This window comes from Salvia hispanica, chromosome 6 (assembly GCF_029641045.1).
Source record: "Salvia hispanica isolate PSC_SH4W2 chromosome 6, Shi_PSC_v1, whole genome shotgun sequence".
Taxonomy (NCBI): Eukaryota; Viridiplantae; Streptophyta; class Magnoliopsida; order Lamiales; family Lamiaceae; genus Salvia; species Salvia hispanica.
Window position 1 is genome coordinate 22141569 of NC_142697.1, and position 19823 is coordinate 22161391.

Here is a 19823-nt window from a genome sequence, read left to right on the forward strand (position 1 = left end):
TAGTAAAAAAGAACAGCAGCCACTTTACCATGAGAAAACTATAGAATTGATGTCGATTCAATGCCAAACTATTCAGATAAAAAATTGAACCATGAGATGCATATAACAATGTGTAATACTAGTATATAACTCTATTATAAGGTTGCTATAGCACTATCAATTCTAAACAACACTGGATCCAGCACGAACTCGCAATGTATCTGTTCTCTCGCTTCTTTCCATGGCATCTACTAGCCACTTTACACTTTCTTTGATCCCAAGCCTGCGGTCACGCCCAGAAATTGTCATGTCCATATCTGAACATATCCTACTTCAGTTGCTCTCCTACCAAATAAAGTATAAGCAAAAGAACGTGTTTACCCATCAGTTGCCGAAACTGCTTGAAATGCATAAACTCTTTCGTTCAATTTTTTTAGGTCCAGATATCGAGCAAGTGCATCAGCATGTACAGCATCTTTGAGATCCTGCAATTTACAATCTAATAGTAAGTTACTAGAGATATTTCTTTTGCTACATTTTTATTTACTTCATATATAAGGATTTAGTAACTTATGGTGAACAGATAATAAAAGACTGTATTAAGGGGGCCCCTCAATATTTGTTTTGTGATATAGTAACATTCAGGATTACGCAGATGGTCTTGTGATATTATCTGTGACCATTATTTCATAACCTCAGTTCGAGAGTACTTAACAAGATCTAGAAGTATAAGACTATGAAATGAAGTGTTTGATAGTACTCTTTTTCATTGTCAAAAACATCCCTTCTGGCACAGGACAAGATGTTTACCTGTTTATTTGCTAATATCAGAAGTGGAGCTCCTTGCAAATCCTCATGCCGAAGAACCTTTTCTGCAAACCAAATTCAAAGTGTAATGCCTTTTGAATACAATGTTACACATAATGAAGAAACACAAGAATGACAACAAGAATCATTGTAATGCAGTACTATAAATATTCTTGCCTATAAACATTACCAAGAGCAGATATTGAATCTTCAAAACGGGATGGACAAGCAGCATCAATTACATAAACTACAGCATGTGCCTCTTCATAATATTTTTCCCAAATGGAGCGAAGACCAGGCTGGTGAAACATGGTAAGTATCTAATCAGTCAAAATTTTCTCGAACAGAATAAGGAACCAAAAATCAAGCCCTTAAGAGGTCAGCTGAAAAGAAATAGTCATTAGAGGATAGAGCAGAGCTATTAAATCCCCTTTCCGCTAAAAAGAATTGCACCCGACCCATAATCAAAGTGAACGTGTGCTCAACTGGGTAGAAACTTCCTCCTTATTCTTAAGGAAGGGCAGAGCTTATTTGAAGGGAACACCAACTATGCATGGCGAAAAGGGCACTCCCCTCTCAACGCACATGTTAAGAGTATTTGGAAGGGAACAAACTTTAATAAGTTTGATGACGCAACTATTAGAATGATGCTGCCAGGGTAAAAATGGAACTAACATAATTATATCGTTGATTAATGCAGAAAGCTAGAGTGCATTTCAAACCTGACCTCCCAGGTCCCAGAAAACGAGTTTTGTGTTTGACGCTTCAACACGACCAATATTGAGCCCCACCGTTGGAACAATTCGGTCAGGCGGAAGGCCTTCCAAGTTTGAATACTGTGACTTCACTTTCTCCAGTAATGTCTAAGAAACAGAAGTCATGAGGAACAAACAAAATATAGCAAAACACAGAAAGCTCTTTAGTGATTTACTGTTTTGCCAGCTTTGTCAATTCCAAGAATGAGAACACGAAACTCCATCTTGGTGAACATGTACTTCCAGAGTCCATAAAATAATGAAAACATCACTCAGACTGTTCGGGTTCTCCAGTTATATCTTGTACGAAGTTTATGAAAATAACTAGGAAGCTAATAGCTTGCAACAGTAACAGGCTACAGCAAAAAGAATAAAAAAAGTCCCTGTAAGTAAATGGATAGATGTTGAGCATGTAGGGTGAAACTTACAAATGTATACTCGTAGATTATATGATCCAAAAAAATAGGGAACATTGCAAACAAAGATAAAAATGTAATAAAGGTAAGGTACACCCCAACCAAATAAAAATAACTTATTCTTATGGATGACTATAACGCTCGACCAAATGCATCAGATAGTCTGATTTTTCACATTGCCATGACTAGAGTCTGAATTGCTAGGATACCTCTCAGCTAAAAAGAGTACGCCACAAACATGTTGCATTCCATATAACTTGCATTGGCGTTGGTCCCCGATAATTCTTTATCAAATGCATGTTGATATTAATGATCGGCACTTAAGGAAAGAGCTTAAAATTCAATTCGTAACCCAATCTTTCATTTCAAAACCCACCATGACTGCTTTAGTTCAGTGACCGCCAGTGAATAAATATAAGAAACTCAAATCTCATTTGATAACTCGAATGTCAAGAAAGGTAAGTAACGCCAGCATATTGATCAATTAGATTTCAACCAAATTATCCTAAAACACACTGAGACGGAGACGATCCAGCATTCAAACACATTAGAATTCGTGTACAGGTCTAGAATAATCGGGATCAAGAAACAAGTGGCAATGCAACAGAAATCAAAATACACAAATCCGTATAATTTGAAAAAGAAATGCGTTAGTGATAGGAATTCGTACCTTCGGTTGTTATTTGTTAAAGAATGAAATGACTGGAACTAGCTCCCAACTGTGTCGGTAGTTTAGGCGTAGAAAAATGGTTTGAAGTTTTGAACGAGGCCAGATTTGTGTATTAATTTTGGTGATTAAGCCCAATTGATTGCTTTGTTTCTTCAGTCGTTCCGGAAAAAAAACCCTACTAGTACATGTTCAGAAGAAAAAAAGGAAATTATAACAAAATTAATGTCAACTGCTAATTAAGTTGGATTAATTATAGTTATTTATCCTAAATTTTCATTTACTTTATTTTTTATTGCTGCAAGAATAACAGTGTCAAGTTTACCGCTAAAATCCAATCACTTTTTTTAGCCATATTCGTTTGTTTGATACATGTACTTTATCGATTAAAATTGAACATATAGCTCAATAGTTTAATTAAAAGTCGTAATGAGAAATTTTCATCAAAACAAAGCAAAAAACAACTACCGTCATATTCTCATTAAAGAAAATACTCCCTCCGTTCCAAGGTATTAGACCAACTTTCTTTTTTGGGATGTCCCAACATATTAGACTCGTTTCCTTTTTTAGCAAAAAGCAGCTATCTTATTTTATTCCCCACCTACTTTTTTTTTCTCTTCTCTCCCCTACTTTTTCCCTCTCTCATATTTTACTCTCTCCACTTTAACTATTTAAATATCAATTCCTTAAATCATGTGCCCAAAAGAATTGAGTCTAATACTCCGGTAAGGAGGGAGTATGAAATAGGTACTTAAAGTTTAAACCAGTAATTTGTTGTGTTACCCGAATCTTAGCGACTGGGTTTAGAATGGTATCTGGATAGTCCGATTCATTCAACTCGGCTGTACTATGACTTTTCTATAGGCTTATTGAGGGGTATATTTGTCATTGTTTAGGCAGCAAATAAATTCCCGATTCCTGAATCCGAACTGCAAAACGAAGAGGGAAGACTCATCCATTTCGCAGCGCAGCATATTAGAAGGAACCCAAAACGAAATCCATCGTGTATCATCAAATGTATGAAACTCTTATTCTCTTTCTCAATTCATTTCTGTTTCAACATCTCTAGTTTTACCCTTGTCAAAATGATTGGTTTGACCTCGTTTTTTAGGCATGAAGGTCTTGAATGATTTTAATTTCTTAATTTGCCCCTTTTGTAACAGTTTATTTAACATCGAATATGAAATGTAAGAGTTAGGCATTTATTTTATTTTTTCTAGTTTGTTTTTGTTCTTTTTTTTTTTGTTTGGGGAAATTTTAATCATAACACTCTCTGTTTCGTCCGAGAATAATTGGCCGAAATATGATCTCATGGAATGTTGATATGCCTAAATTGTTAATCTCTACTTGAGTTCATCTGTGTATGAATTTGTACTAGCAGAAGGTGCTTCATGAGTTATACAGTATGTTTTTGATTTTGTTGTTTAGTATCGGTTGAGGCTTGATAATTTGATATTAAGAGTTAAGTTGTTTCTGTATTTCCGTTATCTGAGTTATCAGTTTGCTGCTGCAGAGTATGATTTGGGACTATTAAATGATTTATCAAGTTGACAATCAAGAATATTGTTCCCTTTGCACATTGCCATTGTATCGTATCTTAGAGTATTTTGTTCTGAATGTTTGCTTGTCATAATACTCTATTGCATGATGTATATTGGTTTTGGATTTTGTGACTGAATTTTGTCGTTTCGAAGTAAAATGGTTCTTTTTAATATCGACCTGTCATGAAACACATAGCTTTTTTTAAGGGGTGAAATGAGATATCCAGATTGTAAATAATGAGATGTGATTGCTCCAGTGATTTGTTAAATTGGACTTGCCAACATGTTGTATGTATATAGCAGTAATGTGGTGGTTAATATCCTTTTTGTGACTGTCATGACCCTTTAGGCTTTAGCTACATGAATGATGGTTATTAAATGTAAAATTTTTTGGTTATCATCCATTTGTGCTAATGCTGGCCATTTTGTTTCTTGTGCTAGGTCACGAGTGAAATGGAATGAAGATAATTTAGCTGAAATTGAGGCAAACAAACCTGTCAGGCAGAAAATAACTGAACCAAAGACACCGTACCATCCCATGATTGACGATGAAGATGATGGTGGTATGTATATACAGTTCCAGTTGTAATTACTAATTATTAAAGTATATAGGTCCCAAGACTAAATTGGAAATGCATGGATAAAATCTTAGTTGCAACTTTACAAATGTTAAAATTAAAGGCAGTATGGCATATGCTGTTAATCCGCTGAATGAAATTCTTGTATTGTGTCAGATTTGCAAATGTATATAACTAAAGATTGTTGAACCACATAGCTCAAGTGGTTTGTATATGGTGTATATTGGCTTATAACTGGTTCCTACAACCCTACTGTTGCAGATTCATCATCTCCTTCGAGAAGAGGAGGTTTCGGGGATCATTTTGAAGATGCATTGAATATACTAGCGACATCATCTTCATTTAATGATGTAGGCTCCTCTAGTAAGACTGGCTCACATCACTCAGGCTGGACATCATCTGATGATGATGCAGACGCAATGGATCAAGATGAAGAAGGTCTGTCTTTTGCCTTTATTATTAGTTCAAGTATGCACTCATGTTTCCAAGATGGTATAGCATGTATCATCACTTAATCATGTGTTCTTTTGACCAAATTAGTTTTTAGAATTGCAATAGATAGTACTAGTTGTTAAAAATGGTCATAAATGTTCGACTCTGTTGGAACTTGGAACTTGGAAAAGTATTGTGCTTAGCCCCTAAACAGTCCTTTGTTGATTTTCATGCCTCCTTTTAGCAGCCTTCGGTATTTCATTGTATTATTGCAATGTGTGTTGCTTTACTTTTCTTTTCTTATGTTTTTACACTAGATGACTAATTCAGAAACTACTTTGGCCTATCAGATTCTGATTCGGAGAGGCGCAGGAGCTTTAAGGAGCATAGGAAAGATCACTATGACGAGTTTCTCAAAATTAAAGAGTTGCGTCGAAATGGATCCCAACTGGAAGAAGCATCTGACGATGAAACCTCAATAACTGCTGGTGTGAAAGACATTGATATTCAGGAATCATCTCGACCTGCAAATGGATCTTAATATCTGCTTTTGATACTTGCTGGTACTTTGAAACTGATACATTCTGTTTCTCAACTTGTAACATGGCCACTTCATTCAGCGTTTAGTTTTCCAAGCAAAATCTTTTAATCTGTACTGGAATGAAATGTTGTCTGGTATTCCAGAACTTGTGTGTAATCTTAATCTGTTCGTTAAGCCTAATATTTGATCTACATCAACAAGGATTGTGTTATTGATGTAGCGTTAAAAATATGAAATTGAATATCTGAATATGTCCTATTCTTCTTTTTTTCTATTTTTATTGTGGGTGGGGTAATAAGGGAAGTCTGCTGAACAACCTCCATTCGAATGCCTCTAAACTTTAAAGCATGCCGAATCTACAAATATGAGTGTTGTTTTTGATTCTTCAGTGGTTTTAGAAATTTTTACAACTCAAAAAGTGGTTACAGTTTTACTTCGCTCGATTGGACTCTGTATTCATGGAAGGAAAACCATTTTTTTTATATAACCAATTTTTGATGTGCCCTAGTTTCTTCAACTAAAAATGAGCAAAATGAATTTAAAGAGATTATGATGACAACTTTGTCCAGAGAGTAAACTTTACGCATCAACTAGAATAGAGAAAACAAATAAAAAAAATACTAAAGCAAAGTCTCATAAGCCCAGGGCCTGAAACTAAGAAGCAAATTGTGTGTGATCTTCAAGTTTGACTTCTTCATATCACAATCCATCAAAGTGAGAGCTGCGTGAACTCCATGAAGCTTACAACAGAGATATTCTCAACAAGCAATCTCATTCTGCACGCAGCCTTTGCAATATCCCTCACACTCATCCTCTCTCTTCTCAAGATCCCAGCTTTATTTCTTCATGGTCTCCACACTTACATTCACCCAGATGATGTCAATCCCAACGCCACCACATCTAGCGGAATCCGAGCGGCAATCAGGAGGCCAGGCGCCGCCGACTCCGAACACCCCAAGCCCAGAAAGAAATCCAAGGAGAACTTCGAGTTCGACGAGAATAAAGCTCAGATCTTTAGACTCAAACTCACTGAAGGTCACCTCCAATCCAGAATTTATTTCGGCGATTTTTACACCGCTTTTAATTTCTCCGTTATTGGGTTTCTGTCTCTGTCGCTTCATAGATTCTTGAGGATCGATGCTGATTCCGGATTGGTGAAAAGTGGGACAATAATACCTCTTTTGTTAGGGCTCGTGGGCGTTTCAAGATTGTTCATCTTGATCATTAGGGTCGGATTTCAGAGGTCCGCATCGAAGAGGTCTGAGAGGCAATTGAGCTTCGTGTGTGGGGTTTTGGGGTTTCTGTTTGGGTTGATTATTGCTTTTGGGATTGTTCCTGATTGGATTCTTGATTTTAGCTTTGAATCATTGGATGGTTTAGGTAAATTTTTTCTTGCTGTTTCCATGGGATCTACTGTGGGTTATCTCTACATTCCTGCTTTGCGATATGCACGGGCTTTTTGGCTCGGAACTGATCAAATCCGCTCTAATTTGTCGATAATTTCGTGCGGATGGTTGTCAAGAACACTTCTTTATGCTAGTTACATAATGACTGTCTTCACTTCATTGCTTTGGATTAGCCCTTTTGCTGACCTCCTCATTAATGGTGGCGCGAGTAGATCACATATGGCTACTAATAGGAGAGAGGTCATTGAAATAGCTAGCCGTCTTGGTATGCCAAGATCGAGTTTTGACAATGTGAGGAGCTGGTGTTTGTTTGGTTCAGGAATACTGCAGTTTTTAACCTTGAGGCCTAACATACAGTTGTTCCTAAACGAAGCCGTGCTGTGTTGGTACCAAAGACTGCACGCCAGCAAAGTTCCGGACTTGGAATATAGCAGGGCGAAGGTCTTTCTTCACAACCACTACCTGTGCCTAGCAGTTGTGCAATTCTTTGTGCCTGCCATGATGATACTTCTTCTGTTTGGCTTGTCTCAACTCGATGATGGTTTCCTTAAAGGTACCCCGGGGGTTCATAACTTTAAACTTTACTCGGCTTGGGTGAAAGAAGTTGCCTTCTTTATGGCTTGGTGGATTATCTTTGTTTGGAGTGTGCTTAGCTCAGCCATCCTTGCCTTGTATCGCCATGGAACTTTATATGTTTCCTGATTTTACAGCTCTTGGGGATGTCACATATTTTGATCATCCCACAGTTTGAACTGATTAGCAGTGTGATTCACCTTTTATGTTTCACCTGGGAACATGACAAGTTTTGCTACAGTTTTGACATTTTTACCGAGTTTTTATTGTCTTTATCGTTCCCGGTTTAAACGCATGCCTATACTTCAATTGGAAAACTTGCTGTTACTCACTTTGAAGTTTTTACCTGTACATGCACCCATCATGGTAGACTAGAGAGTTGATCTTGAAATCTAATCATTCAGTTTCATTAGATATAAAATAAGGTTCATTTATGTTTTGTTGATCTTTGGTAACTAGTAACTCTTAAGTACTACTAGTTTTCTACTAACAGGACTACTACCATGGTTAACAACCCTTTGAAACATTCATTTTGTAACAATCTCATGCCATAACTGCATGTTACTACTACTTATTAGCCATTAGGCATGATTTAGAATTTTGGCATTCATAGATTTCTTTTAAAAGTTCCTATCGTGAATATATTGTCTCCTATTTGCATATTCTCATAATCTCCCTCTTTCTGGTACTCCCCCCGTCCCACGTTACTTGAGGCGTTTCTTTTCGGCACACGAGATTTAAGAAAGTTGTGTTTAGTGAGTTAAATAAAGTAGATGAAGTAAGAGAAATAATAGAGAGTAAAGTAAAAGAAAGAATAAAGTATGTGAGATTAGATGTTTTGTTTTTAGCAAAAAAAAATGACTCGAGTAATTTGGGATAATCCAAAATGGAATATGACTCAAGTAACTTGGGATGTAAGGAGTAAAATTCAGTTAATTCACGCTCTTATCCGTGTATCTTCTTAATCTTGTATATGAAGGAAGTTTGCAAAAGTTTGATTAAGTAAAATATTGTGTTAATTACAAAGGTAGGATAAAAAGAAATGGGCATAAATTTACAATAAAATTTTGAAATGAAACACTTCATCAAGGACAAATAGGGAATTCCTATTGACGAGAGCAGATTGTTAATCTAGCTTAGGAGAAAGCATAATAAAGATCAACGCCACTAAAGTAATCTACAGATATGTGCTTACTGTTCTAATTATCGAGTTTTAGGGAAGATAACAGTCAGTGAATCATCAAGTATCGTGGTTCTTACTTACATAAATTCCAACCACTAATAATTCAACCACACTGATACATATTCAATCCTATTCTGTCCTACCAAATTTCTTTACAGACCTATCAAACTGTCTACCAACCAGAAATACAAGTGTAAGAAACCAAAAACTAAGGCCTACCATCTCAATCCCAGAATCAAAATCCACAATAGTATTTACCAATTCAAAGCATTCATGCGTTGATCTCTGCATTGCATTGATTCTCCCTACTGCAGCTTCTTCTACCCCAGAACATATTCGAACATGTCGTTCTCTCTGATCTCACCCCCTCCAGTTTTTCCCGTTCCCTTGGTTCAGGCTGTGGATGATGATGAGGAGGAGGAGGAGGAGACTCTTCTGGAGGTTCTCTTTCTCTGGAATCAAAATCAGGGCAAGGGCCTTCGTTGCATGTACACAACGGGATAGTCACCGAGGGAAACAGACTACAAGTGACCGGACAGAACATATCTGAGGAGACAGAGGCAACACGATTCTTCCTCTTGTCAGGTGAGCCAGCAACCTCTGATGTGGTGTCCTGCTCACGTTCTCTTGGATGAAGCATGCAGGGGGTGCATAAGCCAAGGGATAAGGGCAGTTTTATGTCTTTAGATGAAGAACCGGGTATTTTGACAAAATATAGAATGGCGTGCCGGCAGAAGGGGCAAGGAATGGAACCAGGAGGTGTTGAAGATTCCGAAGGAATGCTACTGGTTGAGCAAAGGTAGAGAGCACATCTTACACACAGTTCATGTGCACATCCTGAAAGCAAATAACATAAAAACCACAAGTAAATCAGGGAAATATATCAAAATTTTGGAATCTTCTGTCTCACATGTGTAACTCACACAGCATATTAATCAAAGATTTCACAGTAAATGGCAACATATAGTCAAGTTTCAAATCTTCTACAAGCAAAAGGGATCAATCCAAAATGACGACCACTTAATAAAAAAATGCATAACAGGTGCATATGATTCAGGAGAAAATATCCAGGTAAGGAGACAGCTAACCTTCAGCAGCCACACTACAAGCTCTCTCGAGGCAAACAGCACAGATATCCGTATCATCTGACCCAGTAGCTGAGGATTGCAATCCATAGTCTCTGCAGCAAGTGCCACACTACTCAGTATAAAGAAAAATTGATAAGCAGAAAAGGAATTCAGCTGCTAAATAAATAATGATTTACCTAGCTATATTTAGGACACTCAGTAGTGGAAGTGATAAATAATTAGAATGTGGAAAAGTTGGGAGTGGCAAATCAGAATTAGGCGCCAGCAGTGGCTCAAGCCAATGACGCCCCCACATCCTTGCAACATCAATAGGCAGCCATCTGAAACAGTGTATACACTGTTACTTTTAGCAAGGAAAAACTTAATTGACCAGTGTGCAAAAGAGCATATACACAGGTAAATTACCCGTTGCAGTTCAGCGACAAACGACTAGCACCTTTAGCAAGAAGGATCTGCAAAAGTAGAGAAAGTGTAAATGTAACATATTACATGTAAGCAGTCAATACCAAGAAACTATGGCATAGAATTACTAGCATGTATTAAAAAATTAATGGGGGTGAACTATCATCACCTGGCAGCACTTTATATGTCCTCCACATGCAGCATAGTGCAAAGGAGTGCTCCCAGCCCCTATAAAATACAGATAGAAATCGATGTAAAGTGACAAATTAGAAAATTTTATGGAAGTGAGCTATATGTGGCCATGGAATATACCTATCAAATCCATCGATGTGCCATAATGAAATGTTACGGCTGATACACTGGCATGAAGGTCAAGTAGGAGCTGAACACAGTCAAAATATCCATTCAACGCAGCCATATGAAGAGCAGTAATGCCACCATCTGCAGCCTTGTTTACAAACTTAGAGAGAGCACTGCCATGTAGAAAGGAAAATATTCGATAAGAACAGGTTTAGGCTTTATAGCTCATTTCAAGCTTGTAGTTGGGGAAGAAGCATGTTTTCAGTTTCAGATCCTGATCAAACTAGAGTTACATGTGGGAGTGCATGACCCATGTAATAGATAAATCTTTAACTAACAAAATTTCCTAAAGTTTAAGTAAGGTACCAAGTTGATCATTTCATTGTGTTCATTATTTGAAGGAAATTCATTTCTACCTTTCCAACCCAGTTGAGATATTATCAAAGCAGTATAATCTACCACTTGCTTTAGTTTCCGTTTCCGTTTCCATTTTGACAAGTGATGGCCAAGATAAAAGTCACAGTGGAGGATGAAAAACACAAAAACCTCATTATGTACCTGGTTTTACTATTAGAACCATCACTTCCGTCACTAACTGTTTGGGCATTCTGAGGCTCGAACAGAGCACTTGGAACAAAATCACTGAGCACCAATCGCATGCATCGCACGTGTCCATTGACAGTTGCAAAATGGAGAGCAGTCCTTCCACTAAGATAATCTGCTCTAGTAACCTGAAGTATCCGAGAACACAGGACATCATAGATAAGTATAGACTCTCTATGAACATCAACTAAATCTTGAAAATTGTAGGATAAGTAAACCATAAAGCTGAAATACTCACATTGCATCTAAAGAGAAGAAGAGTTTGAACAACTTCCCAATGTCCATATCGACACGCTTGCATCAGAGCTGTCTGCATATATGGTATTTAAAGACAACAATTTAACATAGATCCAGCAGCATTCATTCATCAATCAAACTTCCTAATTAAAGTATCTACATATAGTGGGGTACTGTTTAACAAGTCAAATTCACACCACAGTTGATTTAAAGTCATTTATTGAATAGAGAAATTTAACTTTACGAACGTAATAATCTTTCCCAAAATAGAGAAATTTGTTCACCTGTCCACAATAATTCCTTGAATTGACATCAGCCCCGTTGTGTAGCAACAATGCCACAATCTGAGAATCCAATCATCCTCGAATCAAGATCAAACGAAATGAATAATTGAAGGGGTAGAATTGAAGTAAAACCTCGTTGTGGCCCTTGGCGGCAGCGAAATGAAGAGGAGAGTTCAAGCCACCGAAAGTTGAGTACTTTGCAAGGTGCGGATTGCAATCCAAAAGCATCTTCGCCTCAACAAAATCCCCATCTCTCGCTGCGGAGACCAATCTTTCTCCTGAAGCTGAGCAGCCAAACGAATTCCCCATTCCTGGTCGACAAAGATTGAGGATTCACTAATATTTCTCTCTCTAAATCTTTGTAAAAGATCGTGTACGTGGTGATGGTTTTGTCTGGTGTTGGAGAGGACTGAGGAGAGTTATAATTATAATTGAAGAAACATGATTGCATAAATTAGGTCAACTGTCATTATACCATTCTCCTTTTTTCCTCTTAAAGCAACAAACTGAATAAAACTACTCTTAAATATCCATAGATTAACTGAATTCATTGAGAGTATGAATCCAACAATTACCAATTTTATCGCTATTTCACCTTCCAAAAGCAGGAGTAGTAAAATTTGAGAGTGAAAGTTGTGCTCCAATGGTGGAGTATAATTGATTGGGACTCCTCTTCATTGTGGGAACTGAAAAGAGGAAAAAAAAAGAAGGATGTCTTGTTTTCCTTTTTTTTTTTAATGTTTTTTGGGGGCTTTCACTTTTGTATTTTTGTAACAAAGTTAGTACACACTTACATGTTTAATCTTCTTTGGAATAAAAGACTACTTTTTCTTCTCCCTATTAAAATTCCAATACCATCGAGATAGCAAAGTGAGGAACAAAATAGAGGACACTTGTCAACGTCTCCAACGTGTGAACTAATTTTCTTATAGATTTATGAAATATAACAAATTTTAATAATTAAATTGAACAGCATGCATGTGTAGCTAAGATAGTGATCAAGTATGAATGCTTGTTAGACTTATTCAAGATGTCATTAAATGACCAATTAATAATGAGCTTGAAAATTGAATTATGTGGTGATGCTAAAAAAGATTAAAGTTGGTAGCTTATAAAATTCATCAAGTCTATACTTTTTAGAGGCTATTTCTTAGATATATGGTACTTATTCAGTGTAGTGGGACATTGATCTCTCTTTATCCTTGAAATCAGGAAGAAATAAATAATCCAGACTTCTATGATTTCATTTATCACGATAAACTATTGAAGTTCTGCTGCAAGAGACAAGTTGGTAACACGACAACTACTTGTTCTCTAAACAATTTCTCCACTACCCCATAAAAAGTAACCCATCATCCTTAATTGGCTTTTTAATTTTTATATTTCAAATTTATTGAAATGTTAAATCTCGTGGGGAAAAATAACTGGAGTACTAATTTTTGAGTTTTTGTCGTTGTTACATATGGTAGTATATGTTGTTAAGTTTAAAAAATAAAAGATTTGTGTAAGTGAATCAATCAAAAAGTGGAGGATTGAGGAGTAATGCAGTCTGTGCTTGGGAGGCAAGATATGTGTGGAGCAATAATTATTATGGGAACAAAAGAACTAAAATTGGGAGTGAAATGGGGCAAGTGAAGTGAGTTAGCAAGAAGCCATAAGATTGGGAATTTGTGTTTCGAACTAGGGCATGGCTCTCTGTCATGTCTTTGTTCCCACCAAATGGTCTTGCCCTCCAGAGTGTCTTACAATTACAGTAAGATACTCTCTCTGTTCCATAGTAGTGGAGGCAAAACTTTTCGGTACGGAGATTAAGAAAAAGTATGTTAGATGAGTTAAATAAAGAGAAAATAAAGTGGAAAATAAAAAAGATAGAGAGATGAAGAGAGAGTAAAGTAGTGTGGAAAAATGTGGTGACTTTTACTAAAAAGGGAAATGACTCTATTACTATGGAACAGACGAAAATGGAAAAACGCCCCTATTACTATGAAACGGAGGGAGTATTTTATTAATATTACAATTAAATATCCCCACCTAGAAAGTGTCCATTAAAAAGTTTTGTTGTTTCGAAATACTTAAGATTTAGTTCAAGATAAAAACGTAACAAATGTGAATTAAACACAATCATTTTAAATGATTGCAAGTTGGATAACCTTTGTTAAAAAATCAATTAAAGATTACATTTGACAGACCCCCTTTGGACGTGTTATTTGCATATATATTTTTATTTATATTTTGTAATATTAATAATAATTAGTTTAATTATATTATAGTTATCGTAGGTGGTTTAAATATAAAAATATTACCACTACTATTTGATTTGAAAAAAGCGTAAGCGCATGGATTTATTTTTCAAAAATAAAAATGACTACATTTTAAAGGTATTTATAGTATTTATTTTTTAAGACTAAAAGGGCAATATATGTATTACTTAATTCGCATGAATTATGCTTTGTAACGCCCTTCATTGATAATTATTAAAATAAATTGCAAATAAAGGAAAATTGATAGAATTTATAGTATGGATATAATAAAAAATTTCGAATTAATTTAAAAATAAGTGGCTTCGCCCGGACTCGAACCGGAGACCTTCAGTGTGTTAGACTGACGTGATAACCAACTACACCACGAAACCAATTATACTAAGTAGCACTCCAGTTCCCTTATTATTAGATGAACTGATCTCTTCATAGAAAATAAATTCCAAGTCTACAACTGAGTAATTGACTTGACGTTTAGAAAAGCAAGCCCCAACCCAAGGGAGTGGAAGCATAGCACTGTAGCACTAAATAATTCAAAATACTGGTAGTAGTATAAAGTAAACAAATGATTTATTAATCCATATAACAATATATCCTAGAAGATGTCATACTCAGATAATGGTATGAGTATTACTTTGTGTTAAATTGAATTTTTTTTAATATATTTATATTAATATGAGAGAGAATTTTTTTATTTTTTTTTAAAGAGAAATATAACATCTTTTATTGGACAAACTAAAAAAAAAGTGTAATATATATATATATATATAGGGATGTGATCATATCATAACCCCCAAATCACATAATAACTCTATAACCAAATCTGGACCACACATATTTGATAATCTTGTGGTTGAGATTCAAACTTAGATTTACTTATAAAAAAGGCGCAGAGGGGTAAAAATGTAATTTCCTCATTTAATTTCTGAATTCTACTCCAAACGCGCGAATCACGCTTTCATCCTTTTTGAACTCAATTCTCTCCTTCATCTTCATCTTCACAATTAAGATCGATTCTCTCATCTTCATCTTCCATATTTCTCGCCTATTTTATTTCAACATCTCCAGATTTTCTTCGATTTGTTTCATTATTCCGTATTCTCCAGATTTTGTTTCCATAATTGTGATCGGGAAGATGTTTTCAATTTTGCGTTCTTATTTTCATTGATTACCTCTTCAATTGCTGTGAAAATTTGCTTCGATGGAATCTGTAGCAAATAACGAAGGTAACAATCATTATCTATTACTTAGCTTATTGATTGTGTTCATATTCATGTATTGAATTTGATTTTAGATTAATATTAGTTGTTGATTGGTTTATGTTTCTGATGTACTGAAATTCTTATTTGATTATATTATGTATTGTCGATTATGTGTTAAAATGATACTTTTGGCTTATAAATGTTAGGTTTACTGCATAATATGATAGTTTTGTCGGATAAAATGATATTATGATAAAATGATACTATGATAAAATGATACTATTACTGATTTGTAGGTATGTGCATTCCTGTTTGTGATGATAGGTTTACTGCATAACATGATAGTTTTGTCGGATAAAATGATACTATGATAAAATGATACTATGATAAAATGATGCTATTACTGATTTGTAGGTATTTACATTCCTGTTTGTGATGATAGGTTTATTGCATAACATGATATTTTTACTGCATAAAATGATATTATGATAAAATGATACTATGATAAAATGATACTTTTACTGATTTGTAGGTATGTACATTCCTGTTTGTGATGATGCTTTGAAGCCAATGATTGGTATGAAATTCAATACATTAGTAGAAGCAGTTGGTTTCTATGAACATTATGCTCGTTCAGTTGGTTTTGGCATTCGTAAAATGGGTAACAAATCAGTTCAAGGTATTACTAAGTGGCAGTATTTGGCTTGCAGCAGACAAGGCTCTAAGAATTTTATACCTGGTCATGCATCCCAATCAACTGAAGTGTCTTTTAAAAAGCGTAGGTGTCGATCATTTAGGTGTGAATGTCTTGTTAAGCTCAATTTGAGATATTATTCAGATGGCAAGAGCAGAGGATATGAGGTTTATCAGTTTGTTGAGTATCATAATCACTTAATGGTTGCGGATGAGCATAGGCATTTTATGATGGCCAATCGCAATCTGGATCCTATCCATCGGAGGTTTATGGAGGATTGTGGCAGGTGTAATATTGGTCCCACTCTCACATTCAAACTTTTGAAGGAGATAATGGGTGGACCTGAAAATGTTGGATGTGATATTATTGATATTAGAAATGGTTATCGTGATATTATGTCCAATATTGATGGTTCAGATGCTCAAATGATTTTTGATTATATGCGTTCTCAAAAGGAATCATCTGATGCCTTCTATTATGAAATTGAGATAGGATCTCATGGAAAGTTAACTAGACTCTTCTGGGCTGATGCTATTTCAAGACGAAATTATCATATGTTTGGAGATGTAATTTCATTTGATTCAACATACAACACTAACAGGTATATTACTTTTGTTGCTAATAGACATAAAATGATACTTTTTGCTGATTAAATTATATTTCAGTTGATAAAATGATACTTTTTGCTGATAAAATGATAGTCATAGCTGATAAAATGATACTTCTGAATTATATAATGACAAAATGATACTTGCAGTAGATAAAATGATATTTCTTACTAATAAAATGATACTTTTGCTGATAAAATGATAGTTATAGCTGATAAAATGATACTTTTCTATATGCATGAAAATATAATTCATTTTTATGTTATAAAATGGTACTTCTGAATTATATAATGACAAAATGATACTTGCAGTAGATAAAATGATACTTCTTACTAATAAAATGATACTTTTGGCTGATAAAATGATACTCAGAATATACTCATTTTATTCACAGAACCTATCATTTTATTCCCCGAAACTATCATTTTATCATTTTATCATGCAAAAGTATCATTTTATCCGCTCAAACTATCATTTTATGATGCAAAAGTATCAGTTTTCAAATAAAACAGAACCACCAAAAAACATCATCAAACCTATATCATTTTAACCATTTTATGATAAATATAATTCATTTTTATGCTATATTCTGAAGGTATTGCATGATTTTTGCTCCATTCACTGGAAAAGATAACCATTCTAGACCAGTTACATTTGGAGCTGGCTTGTTATCAAGTGAAGGTAGAGAATCCTATTCTTGGTTGTTTGGCTGTTTTGTTCGATGCATGGGGGTAGCACCCAAATTGATTATCACTGATCAAGATTGGGGGATCAAACTTGCTGTTCAACAAGTACTTTTACAAACAAGGTACCGATGGTGTATGTGGCATATCATGGTTAAGGTGTCAGATAAGTTGCCCAAATCTTTACTTGGTAATGAAGATTTCAAAAAAGAGTTGAATGCATGTGTTTGGTCTGATTTGTTAGAGCCTGATGAGTTTGATATAATATGGAATGATATAATGGAACGGTATGGATTAGAAGACGTGCACTGGTTTGGATCAATGTTTGAAGATAGAGAATTCTGGGTTCCTGCTTATTTTCGAGATTTTCCCATGGGGTCGCTTCTTAGGACTACATCGATGTCTGAATCGGAGAATAGCTTTTTTAAAAACTACACAAAGCCACGTGCAAATCTTGTACAGTTCATCAATTTCTTTAATTATGCTGTGGGAGATCAAAGGAATGCCAATTCACGATTGAACTACTTGGATTACTCAACTATTCCTGATTTGTCAACCCAATTGCCTATTGAGAAGCATGCATCTACAATCTACACTGATTCTATTTTCAAACTTGTACAACAGGAAATAAGTATGGTATGTGAGATTGTTTCTATAACTACTGTTGAGGATAACATCAAGATGCATCAGGTCAAGGACCAATATGGTAGAACATTGGATGTTAAGTATGATTGTAAGAAAGACACATTCGACTGTAGTTGCAAGAAGTTTTCCAGAATTGGTTTGTTATGCTGTCATATATTTTGTTTGTTGAAGAATAAGTCTGCTAATCTCATTCCTGAGAAATATTTTGGTCGAAGGTGGTTGAAGAGCTCTTTACTAAAGGCAGCACATGGTCTACCATCTGAGGAACAACAACCATTTGAACGTGTGTTCCATTTTTAACCTTATTTGTAAAAATTCTATTTTTCAGTCAGAGAAATGATAGTACTTATTGTAATAATGTTATCTTTTATCTTGCAGATTTGGATGAAAAGCAGGAAGTTAAGAAAAAGTTGTTCTCCAACTTTTATCGATTAGTCCAAAAGTCTGAAGGAAGTATTGATCATTTGTCTTTGTTAAGTGCTGGTCTTGATGATTTGGAACAACATATATTTGGAAATTGTGCAGCACCTTCAGTCATTGAAAAGAAGAAGATGGTTGAGGATTTTTATGGAATGGCAGTACCTGATGTAATTGATGTACATCCTCCAGACGTTGTTAGTACCAAAGGATCAGCTAGTGGCAAAGTAGCAAAGAGGCAGAGTGCAATAAGGAAAGCAAATAAGCCTCTACGACGGTGTGGTAAATGTCATGAGATGGGTCGTCATGATTCAAGAAATTGTGGTAGAGTCAATGAGAAGACAGATTGAAGCCATTTGATATAGTTTAGGTATTTTTGGTGTATAAAATGACATTTTGGCTGATAACATCATACTTTTGTTTATAAACTGATAAAATGATACTTTAACCTGGAAAAAATGACATATAAGCTGATAAAATGATACTCTCAACGGATAAAATGATATTTTAATCTGACAAAATGATATATAAGCTGATAAAATGATACTTCTGACTTATAAAATTATAAAATGATACTCGCAGTTGATAAAATGATACTTTCAGCAGATAAAATGATAAAATGATACTTCTGACTGATAAAATGATACTTCTGATAAAATGACATTTTTGTTTAATAAAATGATACTTTGGGCTTATAAAATGATAAAATGATACTTCTGACTGATAAAATGACAAAATGATACTTGCAGTAGATAAAATGATACTTTGGGCTTATAAAATGACATTTTGGCTTATAACATCATTCTTTTGTTTATAAACTGATAAAATGATACTTTAACCTGAAAAAATGATACTTGGAGCAGATAAAATCATAAAATGATACTTCTGACTGATAAAATGACATACTTGCAGCAGATAAAATGATAATTTTGGGTGATTATATTCGAAACCACTATTACAAAACGCTATTATCAAGTCATATAAGTTAGTATACAAGGGGTTCAAATTCTCTGATCATCTTTTCAACATCAATTTCTCCTTTTTTGCTGTCATTCTCAAACTTCTTCTTTATCATTGTAAGTGTCTCAAAAGCCTTCTTGTTAGTATCTCCAATAAGCAATGCTTCAGTATATCTGGCACGGAGTTTTATGAAAGACTCTGTTCCCTTTTTCGTTAAACCTGAATTCCAGTTACGAACAGGACCACCCATGTAAGTCCCCAAATGGCGCATCACATAAATTCCACAGTCAACTTTATTTGTATCGTTCTGCCATGGCATATTCATGTATCTGGTTTTTGACAGTTTGACAGTTCTTCCCATTGATGGATTGACTCCATTTCCAAGATAAGTTCGGAAGAAATTTCTCTATTCAAATAACACAAAACATACATGAGGTTGATTAAAAATTATATTATGTTCCATACTGAATTATATTCAATGCATTTTAACTAATAAATATTGAATGCATTTAACTAAACATATCAGAGTACTTGGTGCATCTTCATATTTCTTCTCAAGTAAAT

The 19823-nt window shown here is 35.0% G+C and overlaps 5 protein-coding genes and 1 non-coding gene across 8 annotated transcripts; 3 read left to right on the top strand and 3 right to left on the bottom strand.

Moving 5' to 3' along the window:
• Window positions 1-3: 3 nt before the first annotated feature.
• Window positions 4-2823, bottom strand: LOC125203466 (uncharacterized). 2 transcript variants are annotated; one of them, XM_048101814.2, is made up of 7 exons: window positions 2628-2823; window positions 1718-1897; window positions 1509-1649; window positions 977-1085; window positions 790-851; window positions 361-464; window positions 4-296 (listed from the first exon to the last, which is right to left on the bottom strand). In XM_048101814.2, the coding sequence occupies exons 2-7, from the start codon at window positions 1808-1810 to the stop codon at window positions 269-271; spliced, it is 537 nt and encodes a 178-aa protein (XP_047957771.1). In that variant the 5' UTR covers window positions 1811-1897; window positions 2628-2823; the 3' UTR covers window positions 4-268. The 2 variants fall into 2 exon arrangements, with proteins under 2 accessions (XP_047957771.1, XP_047957769.1); XM_048101812.2 differs by having other exon boundaries at window positions 4-262; window positions 2628-2822.
• Window positions 2824-3490: 667 nt separating this feature from the next.
• LOC125204682 (protein phosphatase inhibitor 2-like) lies at window positions 3491-5974 on the top strand. The gene is made up of 4 exons (XM_048103390.2): window positions 3491-3641; window positions 4607-4728; window positions 5005-5181; window positions 5526-5974. Coding segments are annotated over exons 1-4 (492 nt in total). The 5' UTR covers window positions 3491-3639; the 3' UTR covers window positions 5717-5974.
• Window positions 5975-6304: 330 nt separating this feature from the next.
• On the top strand, window positions 6305-7954 carry LOC125203600 (transmembrane protein 161AB protein). Its single transcript, XM_048101987.2, has one exon. It carries the CDS (start codon window positions 6451-6453, stop codon window positions 7822-7824), a length of 1374 nt encoding a protein of 457 aa, XP_047957944.1. The 5' UTR covers window positions 6305-6450; the 3' UTR covers window positions 7825-7954.
• A 914-nt stretch (window positions 7955-8868) lies between these two features.
• On the bottom strand, window positions 8869-12501 carry LOC125203187 (E3 ubiquitin-protein ligase XBAT33). Of its 2 annotated transcripts, XM_048101495.2 has the most exons (11): window positions 12368-12501; window positions 11925-12103; window positions 11793-11852; window positions 11510-11581; window positions 11227-11399; window positions 10681-10841; window positions 10538-10596; window positions 10372-10418; window positions 10143-10286; window positions 9967-10058; window positions 8869-9715 (listed from the first exon to the last, which is right to left on the bottom strand). In XM_048101495.2, exons 2-11 carry the CDS (start codon window positions 12099-12101, stop codon window positions 9150-9152), a joined length of 1551 nt encoding a protein of 516 aa, XP_047957452.1. In that variant the 5' UTR covers window positions 12102-12103; window positions 12368-12501; the 3' UTR covers window positions 8869-9149. The 2 variants fall into 2 exon arrangements, with proteins under 2 accessions (XP_047957452.1, XP_047957451.1); XM_048101494.2 differs by lacking the exon at window positions 12368-12501 and having other exon boundaries at window positions 11925-12247.
• Window positions 12502-14350: 1849 nt separating this feature from the next.
• Window positions 14351-14424, bottom strand: TRNAV-AAC (transfer RNA valine (anticodon AAC)). Its single transcript has one exon. It is a non-coding gene; the product is annotated as a tRNA-Val (tRNA).
• A 1646-nt stretch (window positions 14425-16070) lies between these two features.
• Window positions 16071-17911, top strand: LOC125206388 (protein FAR1-RELATED SEQUENCE 5-like). Its single transcript, XM_089061469.1, has 3 exons — window positions 16071-16547; window positions 17150-17868; window positions 17907-17911. The coding sequence occupies exons 1-3, from the start codon at window positions 16147-16149 to the stop codon at window positions 17909-17911; spliced, it is 1125 nt and encodes a 374-aa protein (XP_088917595.1). The 5' UTR covers window positions 16071-16146.
• The last annotated feature ends 1912 nt before the right edge of the window (window positions 17912-19823 follow it).

What these genes read in the sequence shown, in the direction of transcription:
- LOC125203466 (XM_048101812.2), bottom strand. Translation starts at nt 1,810, where the DNA reads ATGTTTTCATTATTTTATGGACTCTGGAAGTACATGTTCACCAAGATG. An exon ending in TTGACAAAGCTGGCAAAACA is followed by an intron (nt 1,650 to 1,717) that starts GTAAATCACTAA and finishes TCTGTTTCTTAG; the next exon opens with ACATTACTGGAGAAAGTGAA. An exon ending in TGATATTAGCAAATAAACAG is followed by an intron (nt 465 to 789) that starts GTAAACATCTTG and finishes TGTAAATTGCAG; the next exon opens with GATCTCAAAGATGCTGTACA.
- LOC125204682 (XM_048103390.2), top strand. An exon ending in TGACGATGAAGATGATGGTG is followed by an intron (nt 4,729 to 5,004) that starts GTATGTATATAC and finishes CTACTGTTGCAG; the next exon opens with ATTCATCATCTCCTTCGAGA. An exon ending in AATGGATCAAGATGAAGAAG is followed by an intron (nt 5,182 to 5,525) that starts GTCTGTCTTTTG and finishes TTGGCCTATCAG; the next exon opens with ATTCTGATTCGGAGAGGCGC.
- LOC125203600 (XM_048101987.2), top strand. Translation starts at nt 6,451, where the DNA reads ATGAAGCTTACAACAGAGATATTCTCAACAAGCAATCTCATTCTGCAC.
- LOC125203187 (XM_048101495.2), bottom strand. Translation starts at nt 12,101, where the DNA reads ATGGGGAATTCGTTTGGCTGCTCAGCTTCAGGAGAAAGATTGGTCTCC. An exon ending in CACATCGATGGATTTGATAG is followed by an intron (nt 10,597 to 10,680) that starts GTATATTCCATG and finishes TGTATTTTATAG; the next exon opens with GGGCTGGGAGCACTCCTTTG. An exon ending in TTGTCGCTGAACTGCAACGG is followed by an intron (nt 10,287 to 10,371) that starts GTAATTTACCTG and finishes ACACTGTTTCAG; the next exon opens with ATGGCTGCCTATTGATGTTG.
- LOC125206388 (XM_089061469.1), top strand. Translation starts at nt 16,147, where the DNA reads ATGGTTGCGGATGAGCATAGGCATTTTATGATGGCCAATCGCAATCTG. An exon ending in TCAACATACAACACTAACAG is followed by an intron (nt 16,548 to 17,149) that starts GTATATTACTTT and finishes TATATTCTGAAG; the next exon opens with GTATTGCATGATTTTTGCTC.